Genomic DNA, 22,046 nt, shown 5'->3' on the forward strand with positions numbered 1-22,046 from the left:
TGGAGTAGAAGAATTGAGGGGAGGTTAAGATTGAGAGAAACAAACACAGTGAATAAGATACAGATGGAAGGATAAGGGGAAGAAGAGTGGTGGGAAGAGTTAGTAAGAGGGAAAAGGAAAGAGAAAAACAGCAGATGTCTGGAACAAAAGTACTGATGGACAGATTAACTGACAGAAAAGGAGGACAGAGAGCGATTGAGAGCAGGAAAACAAAGCAAGTAGAGATTCTCCAATGAAAGTGAAGAGGCTATTGAATTGAGAGTGAAGTACAGCAGATAGTGATCCTGCTGTGTAAGATGGTAAATGGACTGCATTTATATAGCACTTTCCCAATCTTTCTGACCACTCAAAGCGCTTTACAACAAATGTCACCCATTCACACACATTCACACACAGTCTGAGTCAGCTATCATACAAGCTATCAGCTCGTGAGTAGTGATAAACATTCACACACACACATCGTTGGCCAAGGACACTTCGACATGTTGACTGCAGAATATTGCTTTGCGGTTGTTACTACTTGGGTCTTATTTTTAAAGCTCTGTCCATCATAATCTTTCAGTAATAACATTATACTCATGCTGTAAACAAGTCTATCCAGATTATTTATACCACCTTTATTTGGAGGTCAAACAGAAAGTGAGCAATAGATGTCAGGTATGAATTCCTCATTGCACAATAAAACTGTGAGCACAGCTACAGTAAGTACGATAGCTAAAATGTAAACATCAAGTGGGTCTGTAAACTATGATAGATGTTTCGAGACAGTTTGTAAAATTTTACTCTTCCCCATTTTAGTCTCACCAAAAGACATTTGGAAAATGTGGAGGTTTGTTTACTGATGTCTGATCATCTGTTCAAGCTATTATTCTTTCCAGTTGAAAAAGATATAATATGTTCAAAATAATCTTTATGTTAAATGATTAGCAGTGACTTGATCCAACGCCACACACCATTTTATTTTGTCTCTTTCAAATGTCTTTGGTAATTATTTAACTGACCCAGACTGGAACAGACCTCACACCCAAATCATATTTTATATTATATTTATATGTATGTATTTCCTGGCCTTAATGGCTCCACTTAAATATTTATTGTAATTTGTGTCAGAATGTGCAATATATAGAACCAGTCAAAAGTTTGGACACACCTTCTTATTCACATTGAATGAGAAGGTGTGTCCAAACGTTTGACTGGTACTGTACATTTTTATGCATGTAAGACTGTTCAATGAAAGCATTCGTTTTAAAAACGCTGCAAAAAACACAAAAAACAAACTTTGGCCATTATGCTCAAAGTCTCACAATGAAACATTGGCCAGTATAGGGTTATTTTCAGATAAGTTTGTTTACAGACATAGGTCATAGCAGCAGTCACATTGTCAGGGACAAACATTGTGGGTTCTATATTTCTGACACAAAACAGAAAGTTGTGTGTGTTGGCGTTCATGACCTCAGATTGCAAGAGAAACAAAAACTCTTGCATCAGGTCATACTTTGGTTTTAATTTGGACTCTTGGGAGATCAGCCAATGAGCTAAAAGAGATCCAAATAAAATCAAACCAATCAATCAATCAATCAATCACTTGTACTCATTTTATTTGAATATATTTTCAAGTCTAAAGTGAGTCCAAGTGATTCTCTGAATATTAACGCAGCTGTCTTTGGTCACCGCTGCAAAACGGCCGTCTGTGGACAACTTTAGCCTGTGACAGCCCAAAATAGTAGTAATATAGGGGCCAAAATTGGTAAGTATAGTGATATTATTACCAATAAAAAGGGAGGCCAAAAACTACGAAACCAAGACTCCGGTTGCAAAAAATAACAGGAGAAGTGCCCTGACCACACAAAGGCGAAAACTAGTCGTCTATCCTTTCTTAAGCATCATACCTTTTTATGTTTTAAGAAAAATAGATTTTAATCTGAGATCAAGTGACTTATGGCCCTGTCACACATGTATGACAGAAACGTATGCCGGCGCATACGAAAATTTGTCAGAGTCCAAATACGTCCAACTTTTCATCGGATCGGAAAAGTGAACATATACAGATACGCATGTCTAACCTATTGACGTATGTATACGGCGTATCGTCTGCGTCCTTCGAACGATCACAACTTACCCTTAATTTATATCAACCTATTGCCGATATTTCGTATGCGCCGGCATACGTTTCTGTCATACGGATATGTGTGACAGGAAAGATATATTTTGTGTTGCACAATTTTTATCCAGCATCCCTTAAATTTTGTTGAAACTTTAATTAATAAAGCAAGACCATATTTTTCTCAAGAAATTATACTTACTAAAGGCCCTGTCACACATATCCGTATGGCGGAAACGTATACAAAAAATAGCTCACAATTTGTCAGAGTCCAAATACATCCAACTTTTCATCGGATCGGAAAAGTGAACATATACAGATACGCATGTCTAACCTATTGATAGCGTATCACTTACACAAAATGTATCAGACGAATGCCCAACGAGCTAGCGTTTTGGGAGCTTATTGGGGTTTGAATATAATATATTGGGTCCCTGTGAGTAGCTCATCCTCACTTCTTCACAGCACGTCTTGATGAATACATCAACCCATCATCACCCCATCATCAGAGAGCATGGAGGATGCTGAGAGGCTGCGACAAGAGTACATTCTAGCGTTCTCCAGCATCAGCATGACGTGAACCAAATGGCACTTTTCCAGCTCTGTTGGCCAGACGCTCTGATACGTTTTAAATAAGTAAGTGATACGCCATCAATATGTTAGACATACGTATAATAATTTGTTATATATACGTCAGCTACAACACCGCTGTGGAAAAGTTGGACTCTGACAAATTCTGAGCTAATTTTCATATACACAGGCGTTTCTGCCATACGGAACTGTGTGACAGGGCCGTATGTCTGGCGTGTTTGGCGTATCGTCTCCGATCACAACTTACCCTTAATTTATATCAACGTATTGCCGATATTTGTATGCGCCAGCATACGCTTCTGCCATACGGATATGTGTGACAGGGCCTTTAGTCCTTAGAAGAATGGAACACACACAATACATATTTCAATGCAGGTACATGCACACAAACACAGACACATACAGACCTTGGCATGTAGAGCACCCTCTCAGCAACAACAAATCCCACCCTGAAGAAAAGATTACTGGCAGGAATGAAGGGAAACACCAGAAACAGCATGCCCACCAACACTTCCCTGCTCTCCTGTCTCTGTAGAGAAAGAGAGAGAGAGCGGAAGACAAACATTAATTTTTTTAATGAACCAATTCAAAAGGCTCCAAGTGTAACCGCTTCAAACAGCATGGCTGAAAAGAACATTCATGGTAATGTAATATTCAGACTCTGCCAGCACACATACACACACACACACACACACACACACACACACACACACACACACACACACACACACACACACACACACACACACACACCAGCCGTGACCAATCAGTCTTATATGCTAACAATCATCTGTGCAACAGAGAAGCAATTAGGGCGATCAAATGATCAAATTACAGTTAATTCCTTTTTCTATGGAGCCCATATCAGAGGCCATTCATATTTCATAAAGCCCATTGCCTCTGCCTTCTCTTCCTCCATGGGTGCGTTTATTTGAACAAACAGGTCTCTAATAGGCTGAGTTGGCAGCCCCTCGCTGAGTTCAGTGGATTTGCCCATTATCAGTAATGAGAGCAAGAAATGTGTGAAGTGCCGATTATTGTCTCTCCAATCAAAGGCTTGTTCTGCTGCTCAGCGGCAGCTATTGAGACCTATTTTCTAGCTGCCAGGTCTCTGACTGGAATGGACCTAAAGTGATATCATTGACACACAATAAACAAAGATATTCTGAGCTACAGCTCAATTCTGATTGTAGATGTCCACAGTGGTTCATTTCAATTACTTCATTTATAAATCTATGTATAATGTGTTAAATAAAGGACAAAAAATAAGAAAATAAAAAGAAAGCTATTTATAAAACAACAATAAATTAATTAAGAGTAGGATGGATGCATTTTTGTTAATTAGCCATTATCAAAAGAAGTTATGTACATCATTCCTCGCTCAATAATGTTCATCCATAAAAGACTGGCCACATTCTTAAGAAAAATATCAGCCAATAAATTGAGTATCTCCACCTCTTCCTGCTAACTGAAACTAAGACTAACACTAGTGCTAGCGAGCTTTAACACACGCTCCTCTTACAGTATAAATAACATTAGTACATAAATAAAACAATGGAATTGCCAACCAACTGAATACCTACACTAACCCCTCCCTTTCCAAGTGTGTCGGATAATCTACAGTGGCCTTCATGTAATGTAAAAATGTGAAAGTCCCTCTCTAGAGCAAGAGTTTGGTTTGTCCATTCTAGGTGACTGTAGAAACATGGCCATGCACCATAGGGGACTCTGTAGAAGAAGAACCGCTCCCTATGTAGATATGAAGGGCTCATTCTAAGCTAACAAAATCACAACGATTCTTACTTTAAGGTGATTATACACTAATAAAAACAAACTACAGAAGTATTATCAACAGAATCTACTCAAATTATTGAGAGTAAAAGTACTCATTATGAAGAGAAGGAACTAATTTCTTACTTAAGGCCCTGTCACACAGTTCCGTATGGCAGAAACGTATGCTGGCGTATATGAAAATTTGTCAGAGTCCAAATACGTCCAACTTTTCATCGGACCGGATCGGAAAAGTGAACGTATACAGATACATATGTCTAACCTATCACTTACTTGTACAAAACATATCAGACGAATGCCCAACGGATGCATAACGTATACAAAATATCGGCAATACGCTGATGTACGTTGATATAAGGTAAGGCATATGTAGTATTCGTTAAGAACGTTGTATTACGCTGGAGTACGTTGTTGAATGCTGAGGCCGTGAAAATGTTTTGAGCATGTAAAAATTTGAGTCCAAATACGTCCAACTTTTCTACAGCGGTGTTGTAGCTAACGCATACATAACGAATTATTATACGTATGTCAAACATTGATAGCGTATCACTTATTTAAAACGTATTAGAGCGTCTGGCCAACGGAGCTGGAAAAGTGCCATTTGGTTCACGTCATGCTGATGCTGGAGAACGGCTAGAATGCTGAACGCTAGCTGGACTGTAGAAACACATTTAATAAGTTACTCCGTCGTCAGGCATAATCTAGGTTATCCACTTATTATCAATAAATTGGCTGTAGGATTCACCGTCAACAGACGTAGCCTATATCTAACGTACCTCTAACGTAGTCACGTAGGTATTCACATAGGTATTTACGTAGGTAAGTGTTCATGTACTGTATTTACGTAGGTAAGTGTTCATGTATGTCTAACGTAACGTAACGTCTGCATATCTTATGAAGCACACGTTGGGTACGTCCGGTAATTTTGAACATGCTCAAAACATCAGCGTTCAACAACGCACCCCAGCGTAACACCGCCTGCTCTTAACGAATACTACTTATACCTTACCTTATATCAATGTAAACCAGTGTATTGCCGATATTTTGTATACGCCATATTTTTGTATACGTTATGCATTTGTTGGGTATTTGTCTGATACATATTGTATTAGTAAGTGATACGATATCAATAGGTTAGACATGCGTATCTGTATATGTTCACTTTTCCGATCCAATGAAAAGTTGGATGTATTTAGACTGACAAATTTTCGTATGCGCCGGCTTACGTTTCTGTCATACGGATATGTGTGACAGGGCCTTAAGTTAAGCAGACGTTACACATACGTTAGACATAAGTGAATACGTACAGGAATACGTTAGAGGTACGTTATGTTTACGCTGGCTGACGGTGAACCCTACAGCCAACTTAAATAAGTAAGTGATACGCTATCAATAGGTTAGACAAACGTATAATAATTTGTTATGTATGCAAAGTTATAAAGTTGGACGTATTTGGACTCTGACAAATTATGAGCTAATTTTCATATACGCCAGCATACGTTTCTGCCATACGGAACTGTGTGACAGGGCCGTCACTAACTGTTGGGTAGATGGATCTATAATGATGCATTATAATTTATAAACAGATCACATGATCAGTTACGGAAAGTTACCAGTAACCAAAGCTGTCAAATAAATGTAGTGGGGTAAAAAGTACAATATATCCCTCTGAAATATACATTTACAGTAAATCAATATCAGAAGAACAATATCAATCTCATTTCTTTGTGTTACGTACAAAGCTATAGCCAGAAAGTCTAGCTTAGCATAAAGGGGGAAACAACTAGCCTGGCTTTGTCCTAAGTGATGGATTTGTTGAGTGTGAAAAGTGGCTTTGTTCAGCTTAAATGGTGTATAAAGTTGGACATATAAGTGTTACTTTCAGGTTTTGTATGTTCCAGCTTTGCGTTTCAGGCAGTGCATAAAATCCTCCAAAGACAAGTAAATTCAAGGAACTTTTCCCTGTAAAAAAATATTTCTGTAAAAGTGTTTGTACTGGTACATTCAGAAGCACCCAGCTCTCTTTGTGGCTCGACTGAAGCTCTGGATGAAAAGAAAATGATTTAGAAAGTTTGACTTCTCAGGGTCCAAGGCTCACAAGTATGAAAGAGTTGTGACTTGCAGTGCAGAAGAGTTACCAAATATGAATACAGATCCACAGAATAAACAGCCTGAGAAGAAAGTTCCCAGAAAACCTGGCAGCATTTAGTCTGGCTAAATTATTTTTTATGCCAAGAAAAAAATTGTTCTGCAGACAATAAAGACCAAATATCATCTGAAATGTAAGACGGAGATAAGCAGAGAGGCATTGTGGGAAAAATAAAAAAGACAAGCACTAAGGGAGGACAGGAGGTATTACAAAAAGCTGGTGCTCATTAAAGAAAGAGAAAAACTCTTTCCATAGACAACACTCACTTTTAACAGAACAAGCTGTCTCCACGGTAACAGTAATAAGGAGGAAAGATGCATATACAATCTGTGTGTTTGTGCATGTTTGTACAAATACAAATTCCAAGATGGCATAACTTTTTATTGTTATTTGAAATGGCAGCGATTCAGTAGTATAAAAACAGTATACTTGTCAAACTGTTGCTATGTCTATGTGTTCTCAACATATAGAGGCTTGACTGGGCTGACCTTTTCCATAGGGCTCTGAAAGCACACAAATATGGCAGCTGTACAGCAGGTTAACAAGACTACTCTAGATGTGTATCAGCCACATCATTCATTTTATCATTCATGTCATGCACATTGCTTCAAGTACCACTGCAATGATAAAAAGTGTATTTCTCCAAATTTCATGGCATTCGATTAGTTAGCTTTTGTTATTTCTTATGCATAACTTGAAACTTTAGTGTGATTGTGTTGCTAGAGGAGAGGTCAGGAGGATATTACAATATTAAGGACTCATCCTCTGGGGACCATGAATATCCACAGTAAATTCCAGTGGATGTCAGTTGGTTAGTTAGCGGGTAGCATTTCATTTCAAGAACCATAGTCATGGACCAAAATGTTGTAATTTCCACCTGATGGTAGTGCTAGAAAACAGATTAGAGAGTTAAGAATCCTTGGTGATTTGAATATCTACTGTATATCTAATTTCGTGCAAATCTGCCCAGTAGCTGTGGGGACATCTTACCCTTGAAGTGTGAAAGGTAGATAATTAGAGTAAAAATACCCCATTTCATATAAAATGAAGAGCTACAGATATTTCTGTGTACTATGCTGTCTAATTTTAGGGTATTTGCAATTAATGTATAGTTGCACTGCTTGAGATTTAACAGAAAATGCTGCATTTCAGAAGCTTTTAAATGCCACTGTACCTTTCGTGATGTAACCATAGGGTTGTTCTTTGAACCTTGTTAACGCTAGGCTTTTTACAGCTCTTTAACCTCTTCAAATTATGTAATTGGATGATGCAATGATGACAGACAAGCATCAGGAGGCAACAGAGTTCATGCTGAATGCAGTCACTTTCCAGCTACTTATCACTTTCTCGCACTTACCTGCAGTGATAAGACGCAGCTCAGGCAGAGAGCGACCATTACCACGACCAGCAGCAAGGTGGCCACATGGCGGATGTCTCCCAGCGACTCCACCAGGGGAATGCTGCCCACCTGCCAGTCGTAACACAGCACGATGGGGGCCAGCAGCAGCCAGGCATTGAAAGACAGCAGGTAGGAATAGGTCAACATCCTGAAGAGAGGGTGTGGAGAAAGAGAGAAGATGGATTTGAGGCGGACAAAGGGAGGAAGAAAAAAAGAAAACAATTTAATCACACAGTGATGCTATCAATGCTGTTAAACCTAATGAAAATTTCAATCAATCATTATAATCATGGTTGTTCAAGGTTAAATATCGGCTGGGATTCATTTTATAACCTGACATTCAGAGCCCAATTCACTGTACCAAGTCACAGCGGTAAAAGCGTTGCTGTCGTACTCAGACGTGTCAGCTGGATCTGCTTCTGATTTGTTTGCTTTGCTGTAGTTGTCTTTTTCCTCTCAGTGGGTTCAAAACGGCAAGACAGTTTGGAGTATTGATATGTCCACAGTGTGACAACTATCTGCTTCAGTTAAAACGACGTCAAAACAAAGTTGTGTAATGGTCGGACAGAGTGGCACTTGGTCTGAAGAGGAAGAGTAAAGTTGAGGGCAGAAAGAGACTCCAACAGCCTGGACAGCAGAAACACACAAACATTTTCTTGCAACCTTCCACTGATCACATTCATGCTAGTCCCGAGCTGACACTACACTAACCCTACAGAAGATGTAAAGACTGCAAAAACATTAACTAGAACTAAAACAGTGGATAGATGGTCATTGTCTGGTTTAATACAGAAACCCTCTTCCACACTAGATATTCTCTCCAGTAGCGCTCCATCTCGAGTCTGAGAGGCAACATGTAGTAAAACATGTCCTAATAGTAGACAGGCTTGACCATCTTGTTTTATTTATCTAGAGTCATTTTTTCATCTGGCATTAATATTCCTCTCCCACAAATGACTTCCAGCAAATCAGAGCACAACTCTAAGTTGATTCTCCCCTTTGACTCCAGATAAATGAGGTCACAACACAAAAGACACACAAAGACACACACACACACACACACTTTGCAAAGCCCTCTACCCACAAACGATCACACTCTTACTTTAACAGAGGATGAGAGACAGGAGAAGAAAGAGAAAAAGGTAGGTGAGGGATCGGGCAGCAGAAAGATAGAGAGTAATTTGTCACGTGGTGATTTGGCATTCTGCCCTCCTGAGTCTCGTCTGATCAGGAGAGGATCCAGGCTTCAGGTGGGACGCAGCACTCTCAGCTGTGCTACACCTCCTCTCTCTCTCTCTCTCTCACACACACACTCACACAAAAAAATCTACTGCCCACTGTCAATGATGCACGGCCAAGAATAGAGCAGGATAGATGGGGAGAGGACACACTGACAGGCAGACAGACATGCAGAAAGGTGATAAGGGAAGGGAGCAGAAATAATGAGAGAAGAAAATGAAGGTGAGCAGGAAGGACAGAGAGAGGGATACGAGAATCGTTATAAATTTCCCAGGTGGCGGAAGGAAAGGAGAGCTATTTTTCCCCGCTGCTTGCTAATGACAGATTATATGTTACGTCACTGACGACGACAAGCACTGACACCCCTGAGGGAACATCGCTCCTGTCTTCTGGCACCCGCAATCCTTAATATTAACTCAAAGGGATCTTATTACAAACTCCTATTGACTCATTACTAACTCCTACCTAACTTGTGGTTGGCTTGTACAGAGTCAGAGACGAGAGATGAGCTTTTAATATATAACTGCTCAGGTTTTTTGACTGGAACGGCAACAACAGCTAAGAAACAAAAGACAAAAGTCTACAGCCATGCTAATGGTTATGTGAGGCTGTACTGTAGTGGCATAGCACAGCATGCAATCCATTTTAGATTAACGTATCAGCATGCTAACATATGATTATTGGCAGCAAACACAAAGTACAGCTGAGGCTGATCACCAGACAGCTTTTTACTATTGTCTTGGTCTAGATTCATGTTTGTGATCATTCAATTTCTTTTTATAACACACTGTGTTGTTGTTGGTTTTTGTAATGATTTGTAGAATGTTTTGTAAATATAGTTTTCAGATAAGGGGTTTTATTTGTTTAATTTTGACAGATATTTTCCATTATTTTAACAATATAACAACAAACATGAGTTTAAACTACAATTAGTTTTTAAAACACATTATTTTGGGGACCAGCTCAAATGACAACCTGTGGGTCACTACTCCTAACATAAGAAAAGCTGACATCTAAACATTTTTTATTTAAATTGTACTGATTACTTAAAACAATTAAGTGTTTATTGAAGTCCTTTATGTTAATTTCTTATTGTAATTTTTAATTGAGTAATTATTTAATCAAATGTTTGTTTCAGCACCCATTTGTTTGGTATTGTTATTGATTATAATGATAGTGTTAAAAAAACAAAAACAATGCTATATGCTTTGTTTTCTTAATTAAAATACCTACTAATATTTTAGTTTAGTATATTGTCTGCTCCCTACGTTAAATATTCAAAACAAAATCCTGACAAATCCTGATACTTACAATGAACTCCTCCTGAAGTCATAGGAACTCTTTATTACTGGAGATTAATAATTACTTTGCGGTGTGTGTGTGTGTGTGTGTGTGTGTGTGTGTGTGTGTGTGTGTGTGTGTGTGTGTGTGTGTGTGTGTGTGTGTGTGACTGACTGACCTGGTAAGCAGGTGTGGTGAGAAGGAGGCGGGGTTGTCCTGTTCAGAGAAGAGAGGCATGGATCCCCCCATCAGCCATAGTCTGACCGACATGATGATCACCACCTGGAAGAAGGAGGGGGGGAAAACCTGTGAGAAGAGTTACAAACCACCAACAGTTTGCTATTTATGAGCTAAATGGCCTCCGATAGACCATTTACAGTGTTCAATTTCAATACACTAGAGCCCTACCGATTTATCAGACAGCCTATATTAGCCTATCATAGATATATTGGTATTCGCTGTTTGAGTTGAGTTAGAAATGCTGTAATTGTATAGTTTACCCAGCAGAGTTTTCTTAAATTAACATTGCAAGCAGCACCGTATGTGGAACATGAAGCAGCCATCTGCAGTATCAATACTATTCTAGTCAGTGGGGGCAAGAGCTTAGTTACCGAAGGACAAAATACAGCAGGGGTCAAGTAACAGCCACCTCACTCACTATTGGTTAAAACTGTCAACATAAGCCATCATGTTTTGAACAGACACATTAAGAATGCAAAGTAATAAAAACAAACATTAACAAACAGTATCATTTGCATTTTGGATCATTTTTATTCCAAAATGTTTTCATTTTCAGCTGCAACAATAATGCAAAACAATTACTGTAATAAATAAACCTCTGCAAGTTGAATTTCATTGCATACTGAAATTAAATGACACCAACGGATCCATGGAGGTTAGGAAAATGGATATACCAGTATGTATCAATCTTAAAATCTATGTTTTACTTTGAAAATGGCTGACCGCTATGGTAAGTACTTACATTCGGTAGGCAATTGATTAAAGCATGCAGAACCAACAGTATGGTACGTTTTCAATGTACAAAACAAATACTCACATAGCCAGAGATGAGGCAGGCTCGTTTGATGAAGGGACTGCAGATGTGGTGGAGGTCCCTGAATCTGGAGCCAGACAGGTGACTGAGGGACACATAGACATACAGCAGGTCAGTCAGACTTTGTCTGTGGGCAACTCACAGGGTGCGCAGGTCTCCAGGAGCGCTTTTTGCACAAATTAGCTATTTTTTGTGACTGTTGTAAAGGTCATCTCCTTCACTGTGAGTGTAAACAAAATGATAATTGAATTTTTGAATGGCCTTTAATGCTTTTAGGTTGTAGAAAGTCTTCTTTACCATTGGATGGATGTTATTTTGTATGAAGGGTTTGTTTTGTGCATCGACAACAATACACTGTACAAAGTTCAACCAGACTGACAATTGCAGAAAGAGACAAAGAAACCTCTGAGCTAGAGTTAAATAAGAATAGAGGAAACCACCAGTCATTGGTAAAATAAATTGGAAGCTTTGCATCAAAATGTTGGCAGATTAAAATAGGAACAGGTTCCGGATTCAGTGTTGTGGCAGTGGGGTGTGGCTGCGGCGTTGGCTGCTGGTGGAGAGATGGGAGTGTCTCAGCTGGAGATCAGACAGCTGGACAGAATCAGGTAATCAGTCAAATAATATAAGCATGGTGGTAACCAGGTTCTGTCTCTTGCAGTAGGCTGAATCCTGCAGGAGGGACGTGCGTGACCGTAAATGGCCTCAGGTCTAGGAAAAGACTGTATTGACTATTTTGTTCGGTTTGCCTGAAAAAGGCTAAGAGTGTCACAATGAAACCTGTTGTTATTCACCAAACCACCTGTAACAACATTACAGGTTATTTAGCGGACGCTCTTATCCAGAGCGACTACAGGGATAGTCCACTGGAGCAACTCAGGGTTAAGTGCTTGCTCAGGGGCACAATGGTGGCAGCCCTGGTATTGAACAACCTTTCAGTGTTGTCTTTGGAAGGCATACCACTAGACCACCACCACCTTCTCATGCAGTCATTTTTTATCTGGGTCAGACCAGGACTCTGTGTCAAGTGCACAATAATGCCTATACACGCTTAATTAACAGCTGTGTTCCTTTAGCAGAGCTATTCTTAAAACTTCACAATAGAAATAGAAGGTTAGCCTAAGGTTAGCACTATTGGAACTGGATCAGGGAATATCAGCAGAACATACTATGGACTGGCAAGTCACATGGTGGTGGCGAGTAGCTCCCATAAACTTAAATACATTTTTGTTTTGATTTGTTATCTTTTCACCTTTGTTATTGAAGCACGTATTGCCTATGACATAAATACACTCACAAAAATCATAGAAGGAAAGGCAGGGATGGAATTAAGTGCCTACAACATATTCTGACCACCCAGCAGACCAGCCAAACCAAACGCTACCAGAAGCTTTGCAACTACTACAGGAAGAGATCTGGGATAAGAGCTAAGCTAACCCAGTTTGGACCTAACTCTGTTCCACTACCCAGCCGACTCGTAGGAAAATAAAATGGATGAAACAGACAGAATACAAATTTCAGGCAAAACGCAGGGGAAAGTAGACTGTGTTCAATAATGCTTGGAGCAAGTTGATGGACAATGTTTCCCAGCTGGGAGTGGATGTCAGAGGTGCATATCATTCATGTAAAGGAGGGACGCAGGCCATTCAGAGCTTTGCCTAAACTATCAGTGTGGAGTTAGAAATGAAGTTGCAGTACATCGAACCTTTAGTGTATGTTCTTTGATGGATTAGAAGACATAAAAAAAACAGAGTAGGAGATTGTTTACATTGTGTCTGTGTCCAACAATGGAGGGTTTAACTTCTTTGAAGAGTGCTGACCGAACTGCGCAGGCCATAACGGATGGACTCTTGAAGCTCTTCTATGATGTAGGTTTGGATAACTAGACGACAAAGTTGGTCGGCGTGTGCACACACGGGAGAAGAGGATTCCCTCGTGCATGTTCTGTGCACTGCTCATACCCTCACAATAGATTCCAACGCCCTATCCATTAGCCTGAGGTAGAAACTAAAAAAGGAGCTCTTGCTGCAGCAAAAAGGACAGCAAGAAAATATGAGGGAGAGGATTAGACGGATAGGTAGTGAATGGAAAGCACGGAAAATCCCTTCAACACCCCATCACTTTGAGATGTTTCCCTTTCAAAGCATCGTAGAGACGGTGAGAGAAGAGATCTCACAGGAATTACACATTCTGTCTGTATCACACTGTTTCATCTCTGCCTCTCTCTCCCTTCCTATATTTGTCTTTGACAAAGTGTGTGCTTTGTCTGTTCTGCTGATGTTTGCAGAGCCATGAGACAGACTGACAAAGATGAGCCAGACTCTGCAGACGCTGCATTCGCTTGACTTACCGTGAAAGAGTTTAGCCTCAAAAAAGCAAGGTTGTTTTCCCTGCTGATTACCATTGAACTTGTTTCTAGAGAGCCACTGTGCACTTGATAGTTTTAATGGGCTTAAACCTCACACAAACATGTTCTCAATAAAAATCTCGCACGGTAAAAATGTTAGCAACGTGCACTTCGGAGAGAATCCATGTTAAAGCATTTATCTCTTAAAGCTGGGGCTATTGGCGTTATTGGGCAACAATTCAATAATAACCTTTCAACATATTGTAATTCAAGTGGTCTAAGAGAACTAGACTTCTGACTTTGGACAATCACAGGTAATTTCAGATAGGGGCATTCCAACGCTTGTAAATAATTACTTCAAATTAGTGACAAGTGACGCAAAGATGTGAACTTTAATTCAAGTAGTCTACCAATGCAGGCTGGGTTATTTGGTCTTCACCTTACATGTCATGGCACTATCCTTGCCAGAGAGGGAGTAAAAGCTACATTGCTCTACAACACAAGTATGATATGGACTGCAGCAAAGCGGGGCAAGCGATATGAACTTGAAAGTCTACCCTGACTGAGTGAGTGATTCAATTACACCATTAGTTGGTCGATGTTGGAGTTTCCCGATTGGCTGTTAATCTTTCAAAATGACAACAGTGTTTCCGCACGACAAAACGAGCTCGCTACAGCAAAAGAAAATTAACAAAACATTCCGTGATCCACTTCGTCAATACATATGTGGTTATTGTTGCTGCACAGCATGTTTGCTACTTTACCCACAACGCCCGATTACCCCCTCTCCAACGCAACACATCACCACCAGTCAGTTCATCTTACAAGTTAACGATCACATTTTATTATAAAATGAGTTTACTCAGATATTTTCAAGGGAAATTAAAAGCAGACGAGGTTGGTAAACAGATAATTTAGTAAACTAAGCTAGCCGGACTATATGCCTATGTGCATAATGCAGTGCACAATAATGTAGCCTAATTAACGTGAATGCATAGATACAGTTGGGCAGTGAGTGTGCTAACCTAGCATGTTATATTACTGTCACAGAAAAATAACTATATTACTGTAATTCATATAGTAGTGTTTCTGTTTGTTCACCTTGATAGTAAGATAGGGCACATGGATCAAACATAGGGATGGAAGAGAACAGGAGACTTCAGAATGGACAGCTGAGGAGAAAAAAGGGAGGAGGCAAGGGGAGGGAAGTGTACAGGCGAGGGGAGCAGTAGAAAGGCAGAGGAAAGTGGGAACGATGAGACAAGCTTCCAAAAATCTTCCAAACACAGAAAGTCTTGTTATATTGTACAATTATATTTCCGTGTGTTTCATGCTTGTCTGTCTTATATAACGCACTTTGAATTGTTTTGCTGTTGAAAGGTGTTACACAAATACACTTGCATTGCCTTGCATGTCAAAGTGTCCTTGGGCAAGACATTGCAGCTCCCAAAAGGCCAACGCCGTGCTAGAGAACACATAATTAGTGCCGCTATGTGTACAGTAGTTGATTTTTATCAGACTGCTGTAGAAGAAAGCTTCCAATTTTCTTCCATCTCTGCCAGTCCTTCACGCTGTAAGTTCAATTAATAAAACGATTAATAAAAAAGATATTAGGGCTTTCAATGAATATTTTAAATTTGAATGTTTCAAGATAAAAGCCGTATTTATGTTGAAATAAATATACCTATACAAGTTGTGATGTCGCTGTAGTGCTTTGCCCTTTTATGGACATAATGCACAAAAATAGGTTAAAAAAAACAACAACAAAAAACATTTGTAAACAATAGTAAAATGTTTTTTTGATCACAAGCAGAAAATGTTAATTTACACAACACAACTACACTTCTTGTGCAGACAGAAAGTTAAAAGATAGTGAATGGAGTCAGACAAAATCCTTGTTGATGGAATGCATATGGTCAACGATGCAAATCCACTGGTTCACCAAAGTTGCCCCATGTCTAACATTTGTGTGGATTTACCTTGCCCCTGCAAGCAAGGATCCTACTGGAATGAATATGTTTCACTGCAATATTTCTCAATTGTTAGTGCTGGGGAGAACAGGCCTTAATGCAGGGTTGGAGTTAGTCAGTTTACTGAAATTGGCATAATGCAATCAGCTGTGAAGACTCATCACTCTGTTGGTCTTGTTTAACACAATTTGTTTTGTTGGGCAAGATATGTATGGATTGCAAGTTAGCCAAAGCTGACATATTGTCCTGCCCTGATCGACAGTCAACACCTGAAAGTGATATGCCTGCTACATGAATGTCTGTTGATGATTCAAAGGCAGTTTCCTCTGAATGCAATGGCCTGATCTCTAGCTCCACTTGTCTTAAAAATAGTTGCTAATTATATCAGAAACGTTTCCACATTGTTCTCTGATTGATCAAAAGCTCTTTTTTTATCTTCCACTCACCCAAGCGAAGAACAGATTCTCGGCGGCTTTACCCTGCCTTATATACATTTGTATGTGCTTAACCTTGTCTACAGTGGCTGGCACAATTGGCTTGATAGGGAGTTTCATCTGAATGCCATGGCCTGCTCGGTTGTCCAACCACTAGCACTTGGTATTTGGCTCCACTAGTCTTACAAATAGTGGATAAAAAAAAGAGAGGGAAGTTTTATTAAGAGATTCATCAGCCCCTGAGCTTTGCAAATCTAGTGCCAGATCCTAGCAGAACCCAATACGTATTCTATTGCTGAAGTAAAACTACATGGCTAATAAAAATGTAAAAGTAAAACTATGGCAGTGGTTCCCAAACGTTTTAAAACCATAGCAGTGATTTTTGTTCCATGGCACCCATATGCATGTGCTACCTCTCAACTATGACACTGGATATCCTTTATAAGAATTTGCTTGAATAAACTGAGAAAACAAAAACACAGTACAATGTAACATGTATGAACGGACATGACATATATACAGACATATGATATATTTACAGCTTTTTAAACAGAGCCATATTAAATTAACTTTAAAAGGCCCCTTTAACAAGTATATTGCTTTAATAACGTTTTGCTGAACTGAAACTGATGAAACTGTGTGCTGCCTGACAAAGACTGTAATATGAATGCATCTTTGCTGGTTGGATGAATACAAATCCACCTCCCGGAGGCTGAGAGAGGCTGTAGAAAAGAGACACTGGTCTCCAGGGCTGGAAATGCAAAGCAACACTTTACGTCCTTGGGAAAAATCACTCAGATGGAGCAACGCTGAGATTGGTTTCACGCTGGAAAGTAGAACGGACGAACGAAAGAACACACACACACACACACACACACACACACACACCTTCAGACCCGGGCCTCAAGTTTTCCCATAGGATCACGGGAAAGACCATTCTGTGTATCGGCATAACAGGATTCTAATTTATCATCACAACTGTGACTGTGGCAACAGCGAAGGATGGATGGAGGGGAGGAGGTGTGTGTTTGGGGTAGGTGTTGTGAGAGGTAGGCAGTAAGACACAAAACTTGATTGTTTTTGAAGAAAGGTTGGGGTGTCAGCTTTTTCACACATATGAAAAGTAGTTGTGAGGGAGCAATTCTGGCTGCTTTGCCTCTCACTTTCTAAACTGTAGAGCAATTTTCCACTCACCGCTGAAATTCTTTTCATTTCTCCCTCTGAGTGGCATTTCCTCTCTTCTTCTGCATATATATATATATATATATATATATATATATATATATATATATATAAATAAAAATATAAAAATATAAATCTCTCTCTATATCCCTCTATGCCATGCAATGTCTTATGATGTGTGATGTAGTGTGAAGGGCGGCTCCGGGGCAGTCACGGAGCTGAATCGTTTCATAGCTCTCTGACACTGACAAAACTGACATTTGGTTTCGCTTGCATGCTGTGCGTGCGTTTGTCTGTCAGGCTCAAGGTGCCCTTTTTGTCTTTAAACTCAGTTTGAAAACCGTCATCTCATGTCTGCACCTTACTGAACACTTGCCACATAATCCTACATCTGAACCTGGACACTTCAGTCCTTGGACTGCTGACACACTACTGACATTTACAAAACTTTCACAGAGGTTGCAATTTTACGAAGAGACAAGTGAGAGGCAGACAGGGAGAGAAACACAGACAGAGAGACAAGTGAGCGGCAGACAGGGAGAGAAACACAGACAGAGAGACAAGTGAGCGGCAGACAGGGAGAGAAACACAGATGGAGAGAAGAGTGAGCGGCAGACAGAGAGAGAAAAATAACTACACATGGCGCTCTCTAAGAAGAGAAAAGTGGACAGTGAAAACATAGCTTTCAACCCAGAATAGACAGACTCATTCATGTTCATCCTTCCCACTGGGAGTACACAACCTGCTAATGAATGCTCCCTCAGAGTTGCTTGGATTTTGGGTCAACACAAAAAAACATTTACTACTGGGGCTGACTGTCAAGGAGTGCATGAGTGCAGTAGCTGAAACTTTACTTGAGGGAAAACAAGAAGAAGAGCTTTGTGACAAAATAAAGCAAATACCTATGTCAGCATCATCGTTCTAAAATTAAGCACTTTATTTTAAGATGCACAATTTTTAGAAAGCAATTTTATTTATTTTCTCTATTTTTACATCTACAGTATTATATATATGTATAGTTCAATATTAAGTGACAATAAATATTGTTGAAATGTTTTTGTTTGATTTGACAGACAGTTGTTGATACAGCTACTAGGCTACTTCAATATATGTCATACTAATTCATAACAAAAGTCAGACATTATGATGTTCCGGACCTTTGGAAATTATATCTAACTGGACCTCTTTGAATTTTGTTGAATACCCCTGCTCTAGATCCTTGAGCTCTCCATGCAGTCACAATGACTAATCCAGCAGGAGTTGGAAGACACTAACTTCCCACCTGCAAGTATGTTTGGAACTCACAACCAAGACAGAGGTACTACATTACAAAACTGGTCCCCAGCTCTTTGCGGTAGTGTCAAAAACTTTACCCCAATGCCAGTCCAGTGCTGGTCAACTGGAAAAGTTGGATTCGTAGTGGTACTTCAGGGGCTGAACAAACTCATTAGAAAATCACAAACCTTAGGTCCATGTTGCTATTGCTTGAAATGCACTTTTTAATCTTTTTATAATCATGTCCTCCCCGAGTTCCCCATATTTTGGGTCATGATCAGGGTTGTGTGCAATGGAGCGTACACACACACTCTCCCAAAATCACACTCATCCGCCTGCCAGATTAGGTCAAATCTGCATTGCATAAAACCCAGGAGAGGATTACTATCAGGCATCGTTAAGGGCTCACAACCTCAGAGCTTTCTCTGAGAAAAGGCCCCAACACTGCTCAAAATTACAGCCTGAAGTGCCCAAAGAGCCTGCTCATTAAGGAAGCTTACTGAGCTAGATCACTTGAGAAATGGCTTCCTTAGTGCTACTGGTCCAGCAGCATTTACCCTGTCTCATGGAGGCCTTTGAAATTCAACATCTACATTTTCCGTGGTCAATTGTTTTTTATGGTCATTTAGCATTTTAGAGTTACTCAATCAGCTTTTGGACAGTTATGAATGTAGATGCTGTTTTTGTGTCTGTGTACTTGTTTGAGCAGATGTCAGATGTAGCCAACATACACTTTATGGACAAAAGTATTGGGCCACAATCATTGAATTCAGGTGTTTCATTTAGTCCCATTGCCATAGGTGTATAAATTCAAGGACCTAGCCATGTAGCCTGCCTTTACAAACATTTGTGAAAGAATGGGTCGTTCTAAAGAGCTCACTGAATTCGAACGTGGCACTGTATAATAGGATGCCACCGTTGCAACAAGTCAGTTTGAGAAATTTCTTCTCTACTAGATATTCCACGATCAACTGTAAGTGGTATTATTGCAAAGTGGAAACGTTTAGGAACCACAGCAACTCAGCCACGAAGTGGCAGACCACGTAAAGTTACAGAACGGGGTCCACGAGTGCTGAGGCGCATAGTGCGTAAAAGTCGCATTAATATCAGCACCCAAATCTGAATGCTTCATCTTACCAAGTCATTTTGGACAATTCTATGCTTCCAACTTTGTGGAAACAGTTTGGGGAAGGCCCTTTTCTGTTCCAGCATGACCAGTGCACAAAGCAAGGTCCATAAGGCATGGTTGGATGAGTTTGGTGTGGAAGAACTTGACTGGCTCAGACAGAGCCCTGACTTCAACCCCATTGAACACCTTTGGGATGAACTACAATGGAGATTGCGAGCCAGGCCCTCTCACCAAACATCAGTGTCTGACCACAAATGCTCTTCTGGATGAATGGGCAAAAATTCCCACAGACACTCTCCAAAATCTTGTAGAAAGCCTTCCCAGAAGAGTGGAAGCTGTTGTAGCTGCAAAGGGGGGACCAACTTCATATTAAGTTCTATGAATTTGGAATGGGATGTAATAAAAGCTCCTGTATGTGTAATGTGTAGGTGGCCCAATACTTTTGTCCATATAGTGCAGTGTTACTCATTGCGCGGCTCGCGAGCCTCCTGCGGCTCGCCAAGCTTTAATTGGTGGCTCGCATGGCAGGAGGCTAAATAAAGGGGTGATAGATATGATTATGGAGTAAATACAGATATTTCATAAACACAAGCAGGGCTATTACATATAACCCATTAAAGCAGTGTCTGCTCTATTAGCCTACAAATAATAGATAATAATTGATAAAAGATGCAAATATAGACTAGAAACAAGATATTTAAACTTGCTCGGCACTACACTGACTCACTGCGGAGTTGCCAGTTTTGGCGGTCTATCCAGCACTACAATGGCGAATGTGCTAAAGGGAGGCGGCATCTAGTGTCTAGTCAAGTGAGACAAATGTGTAATTTGTGATATTGGGCTATATAAATACATTTTATTTGATGTATGGGCCTCGCCTCTGGAATAGCCTGCCAGAAGAACTGAGGGCATCACAATTTGTAAATATCTTAAGACATAACTGTTTCTGTTCTACCATGTCTCTTATTTCCTATAGTATTATTTCCTTATATTACCTATTTTCATTGTATTGTTGAATTTGCATTTTATTGTTAAGCACCTTGTATTGCAAATTTGCATGATCTCACTATATAAATACATTTAGTTTAAGTTCCTGAAGAGGACTAGTTTCTTTGAAAGAGAGTGGGAGAGCAGACTGAGTGTGAGTGGGTGAGAGGAAAAGTATTATGACTTTAATGGAGCTTCCAAACCGCACATTAGCTTCGTCAGTGAGTAGGTTGCTTTGAGGTTTTTCTGAGCACCAGCTGAATGTAATGTGAGGTGTGTCTATGCTTCAATGTTTATGCTCTTAGGAGGACCCAGTGTCTTCATAGGAAATTGAACATTTCTTTGAAGTGCAGACTGTTCGGATAGTCTGCTTTCCCTTATTTACATCAGAATCGGACGTGACATTTCATTTGTTACGGTAAATTGCAGATTGCAGGCATTTTCAATATAAGCCTCTGTCCGATTCCAGTTAAACGGGGACCAACTTCCCTTACATCGTAGTAACTACAATTGTGTATACTTTACTGCAAACCATTTTCCATCACAAATCATACGTTCTTAGATTGATTTCCACCTTTTACAGAGACTGCGTTGGTTACATTTTATTTCGGTATACTACAAAAATCAACTAGCAAGTCTGAAACTTGCTTGAGAAAGGTATATAAAATATAAGTTTTAATGTATCTGTATTTCACCTCTTCCAAAGCAACCACTGCTTCACAAAGTCAATCCAAGAAAGTAGCGATGTCCAGAGCCGATAAGAAAAGTTATTTGGGCACACCTGTGTGAGTAAACAGATTTGCTGACTAACTCTTTCTCATTGGCAAACAGTAAATCAATAGCTGCTTCTGTATTTTAGCAAGTGGTGACCTCAAACAGCACACCACTTTCTGTCAAATCTAAAGGTGTAACCATTTTCTATAAACAGTAAATTCCTTGATGAACCAGAAAGTGGGTGTGTACACTGTGATGGATGTTTACAGCAGACAGTTTGGGTAATCATTTGACTTCCCATCTGGTATTAGTGTTTATGTTATATTTTCCAAAACCATCCTAGATAACCCCTCTCATCCTCTCTATGATCTTTATGATGATGCTCCTTTGTACCTGCTGCTAT

The 22,046-nt window shown here is 39.8% G+C and overlaps 1 protein-coding gene across 1 annotated transcript in view; it reads right to left on the minus strand.

Moving 5' to 3' along the window:
• tmtc1 (transmembrane O-mannosyltransferase targeting cadherins 1) overlaps window positions 1-22,046 on the minus strand; it is a 79,178-nt gene that overhangs the window by 22,872 nt on the left and 34,260 nt on the right. Inside the window, exons 5-8 of the mRNA XM_029462293.1 lie at window positions 11,609-11,690; window positions 10,730-10,833; window positions 7,990-8,179; window positions 3,100-3,221 (exon numbers count right to left, since the gene is read on the minus strand). Of these exons, the coding sequence (XP_029318153.1) occupies window positions 3,100-3,221; window positions 7,990-8,179; window positions 10,730-10,833; window positions 11,609-11,690 (498 nt within the window). The remainder of the gene's footprint in view (window positions 1-3,099; window positions 3,222-7,989; window positions 8,180-10,729; window positions 10,834-11,608; window positions 11,691-22,046) is intronic.

The sequence above is a fragment of the Cottoperca gobio genome, chromosome 23 (genome assembly GCF_900634415.1).
Source record: "Cottoperca gobio chromosome 23, fCotGob3.1, whole genome shotgun sequence".
Taxonomy (NCBI): domain Eukaryota; kingdom Metazoa; phylum Chordata; class Actinopteri; order Perciformes; family Bovichtidae; genus Cottoperca; species Cottoperca gobio.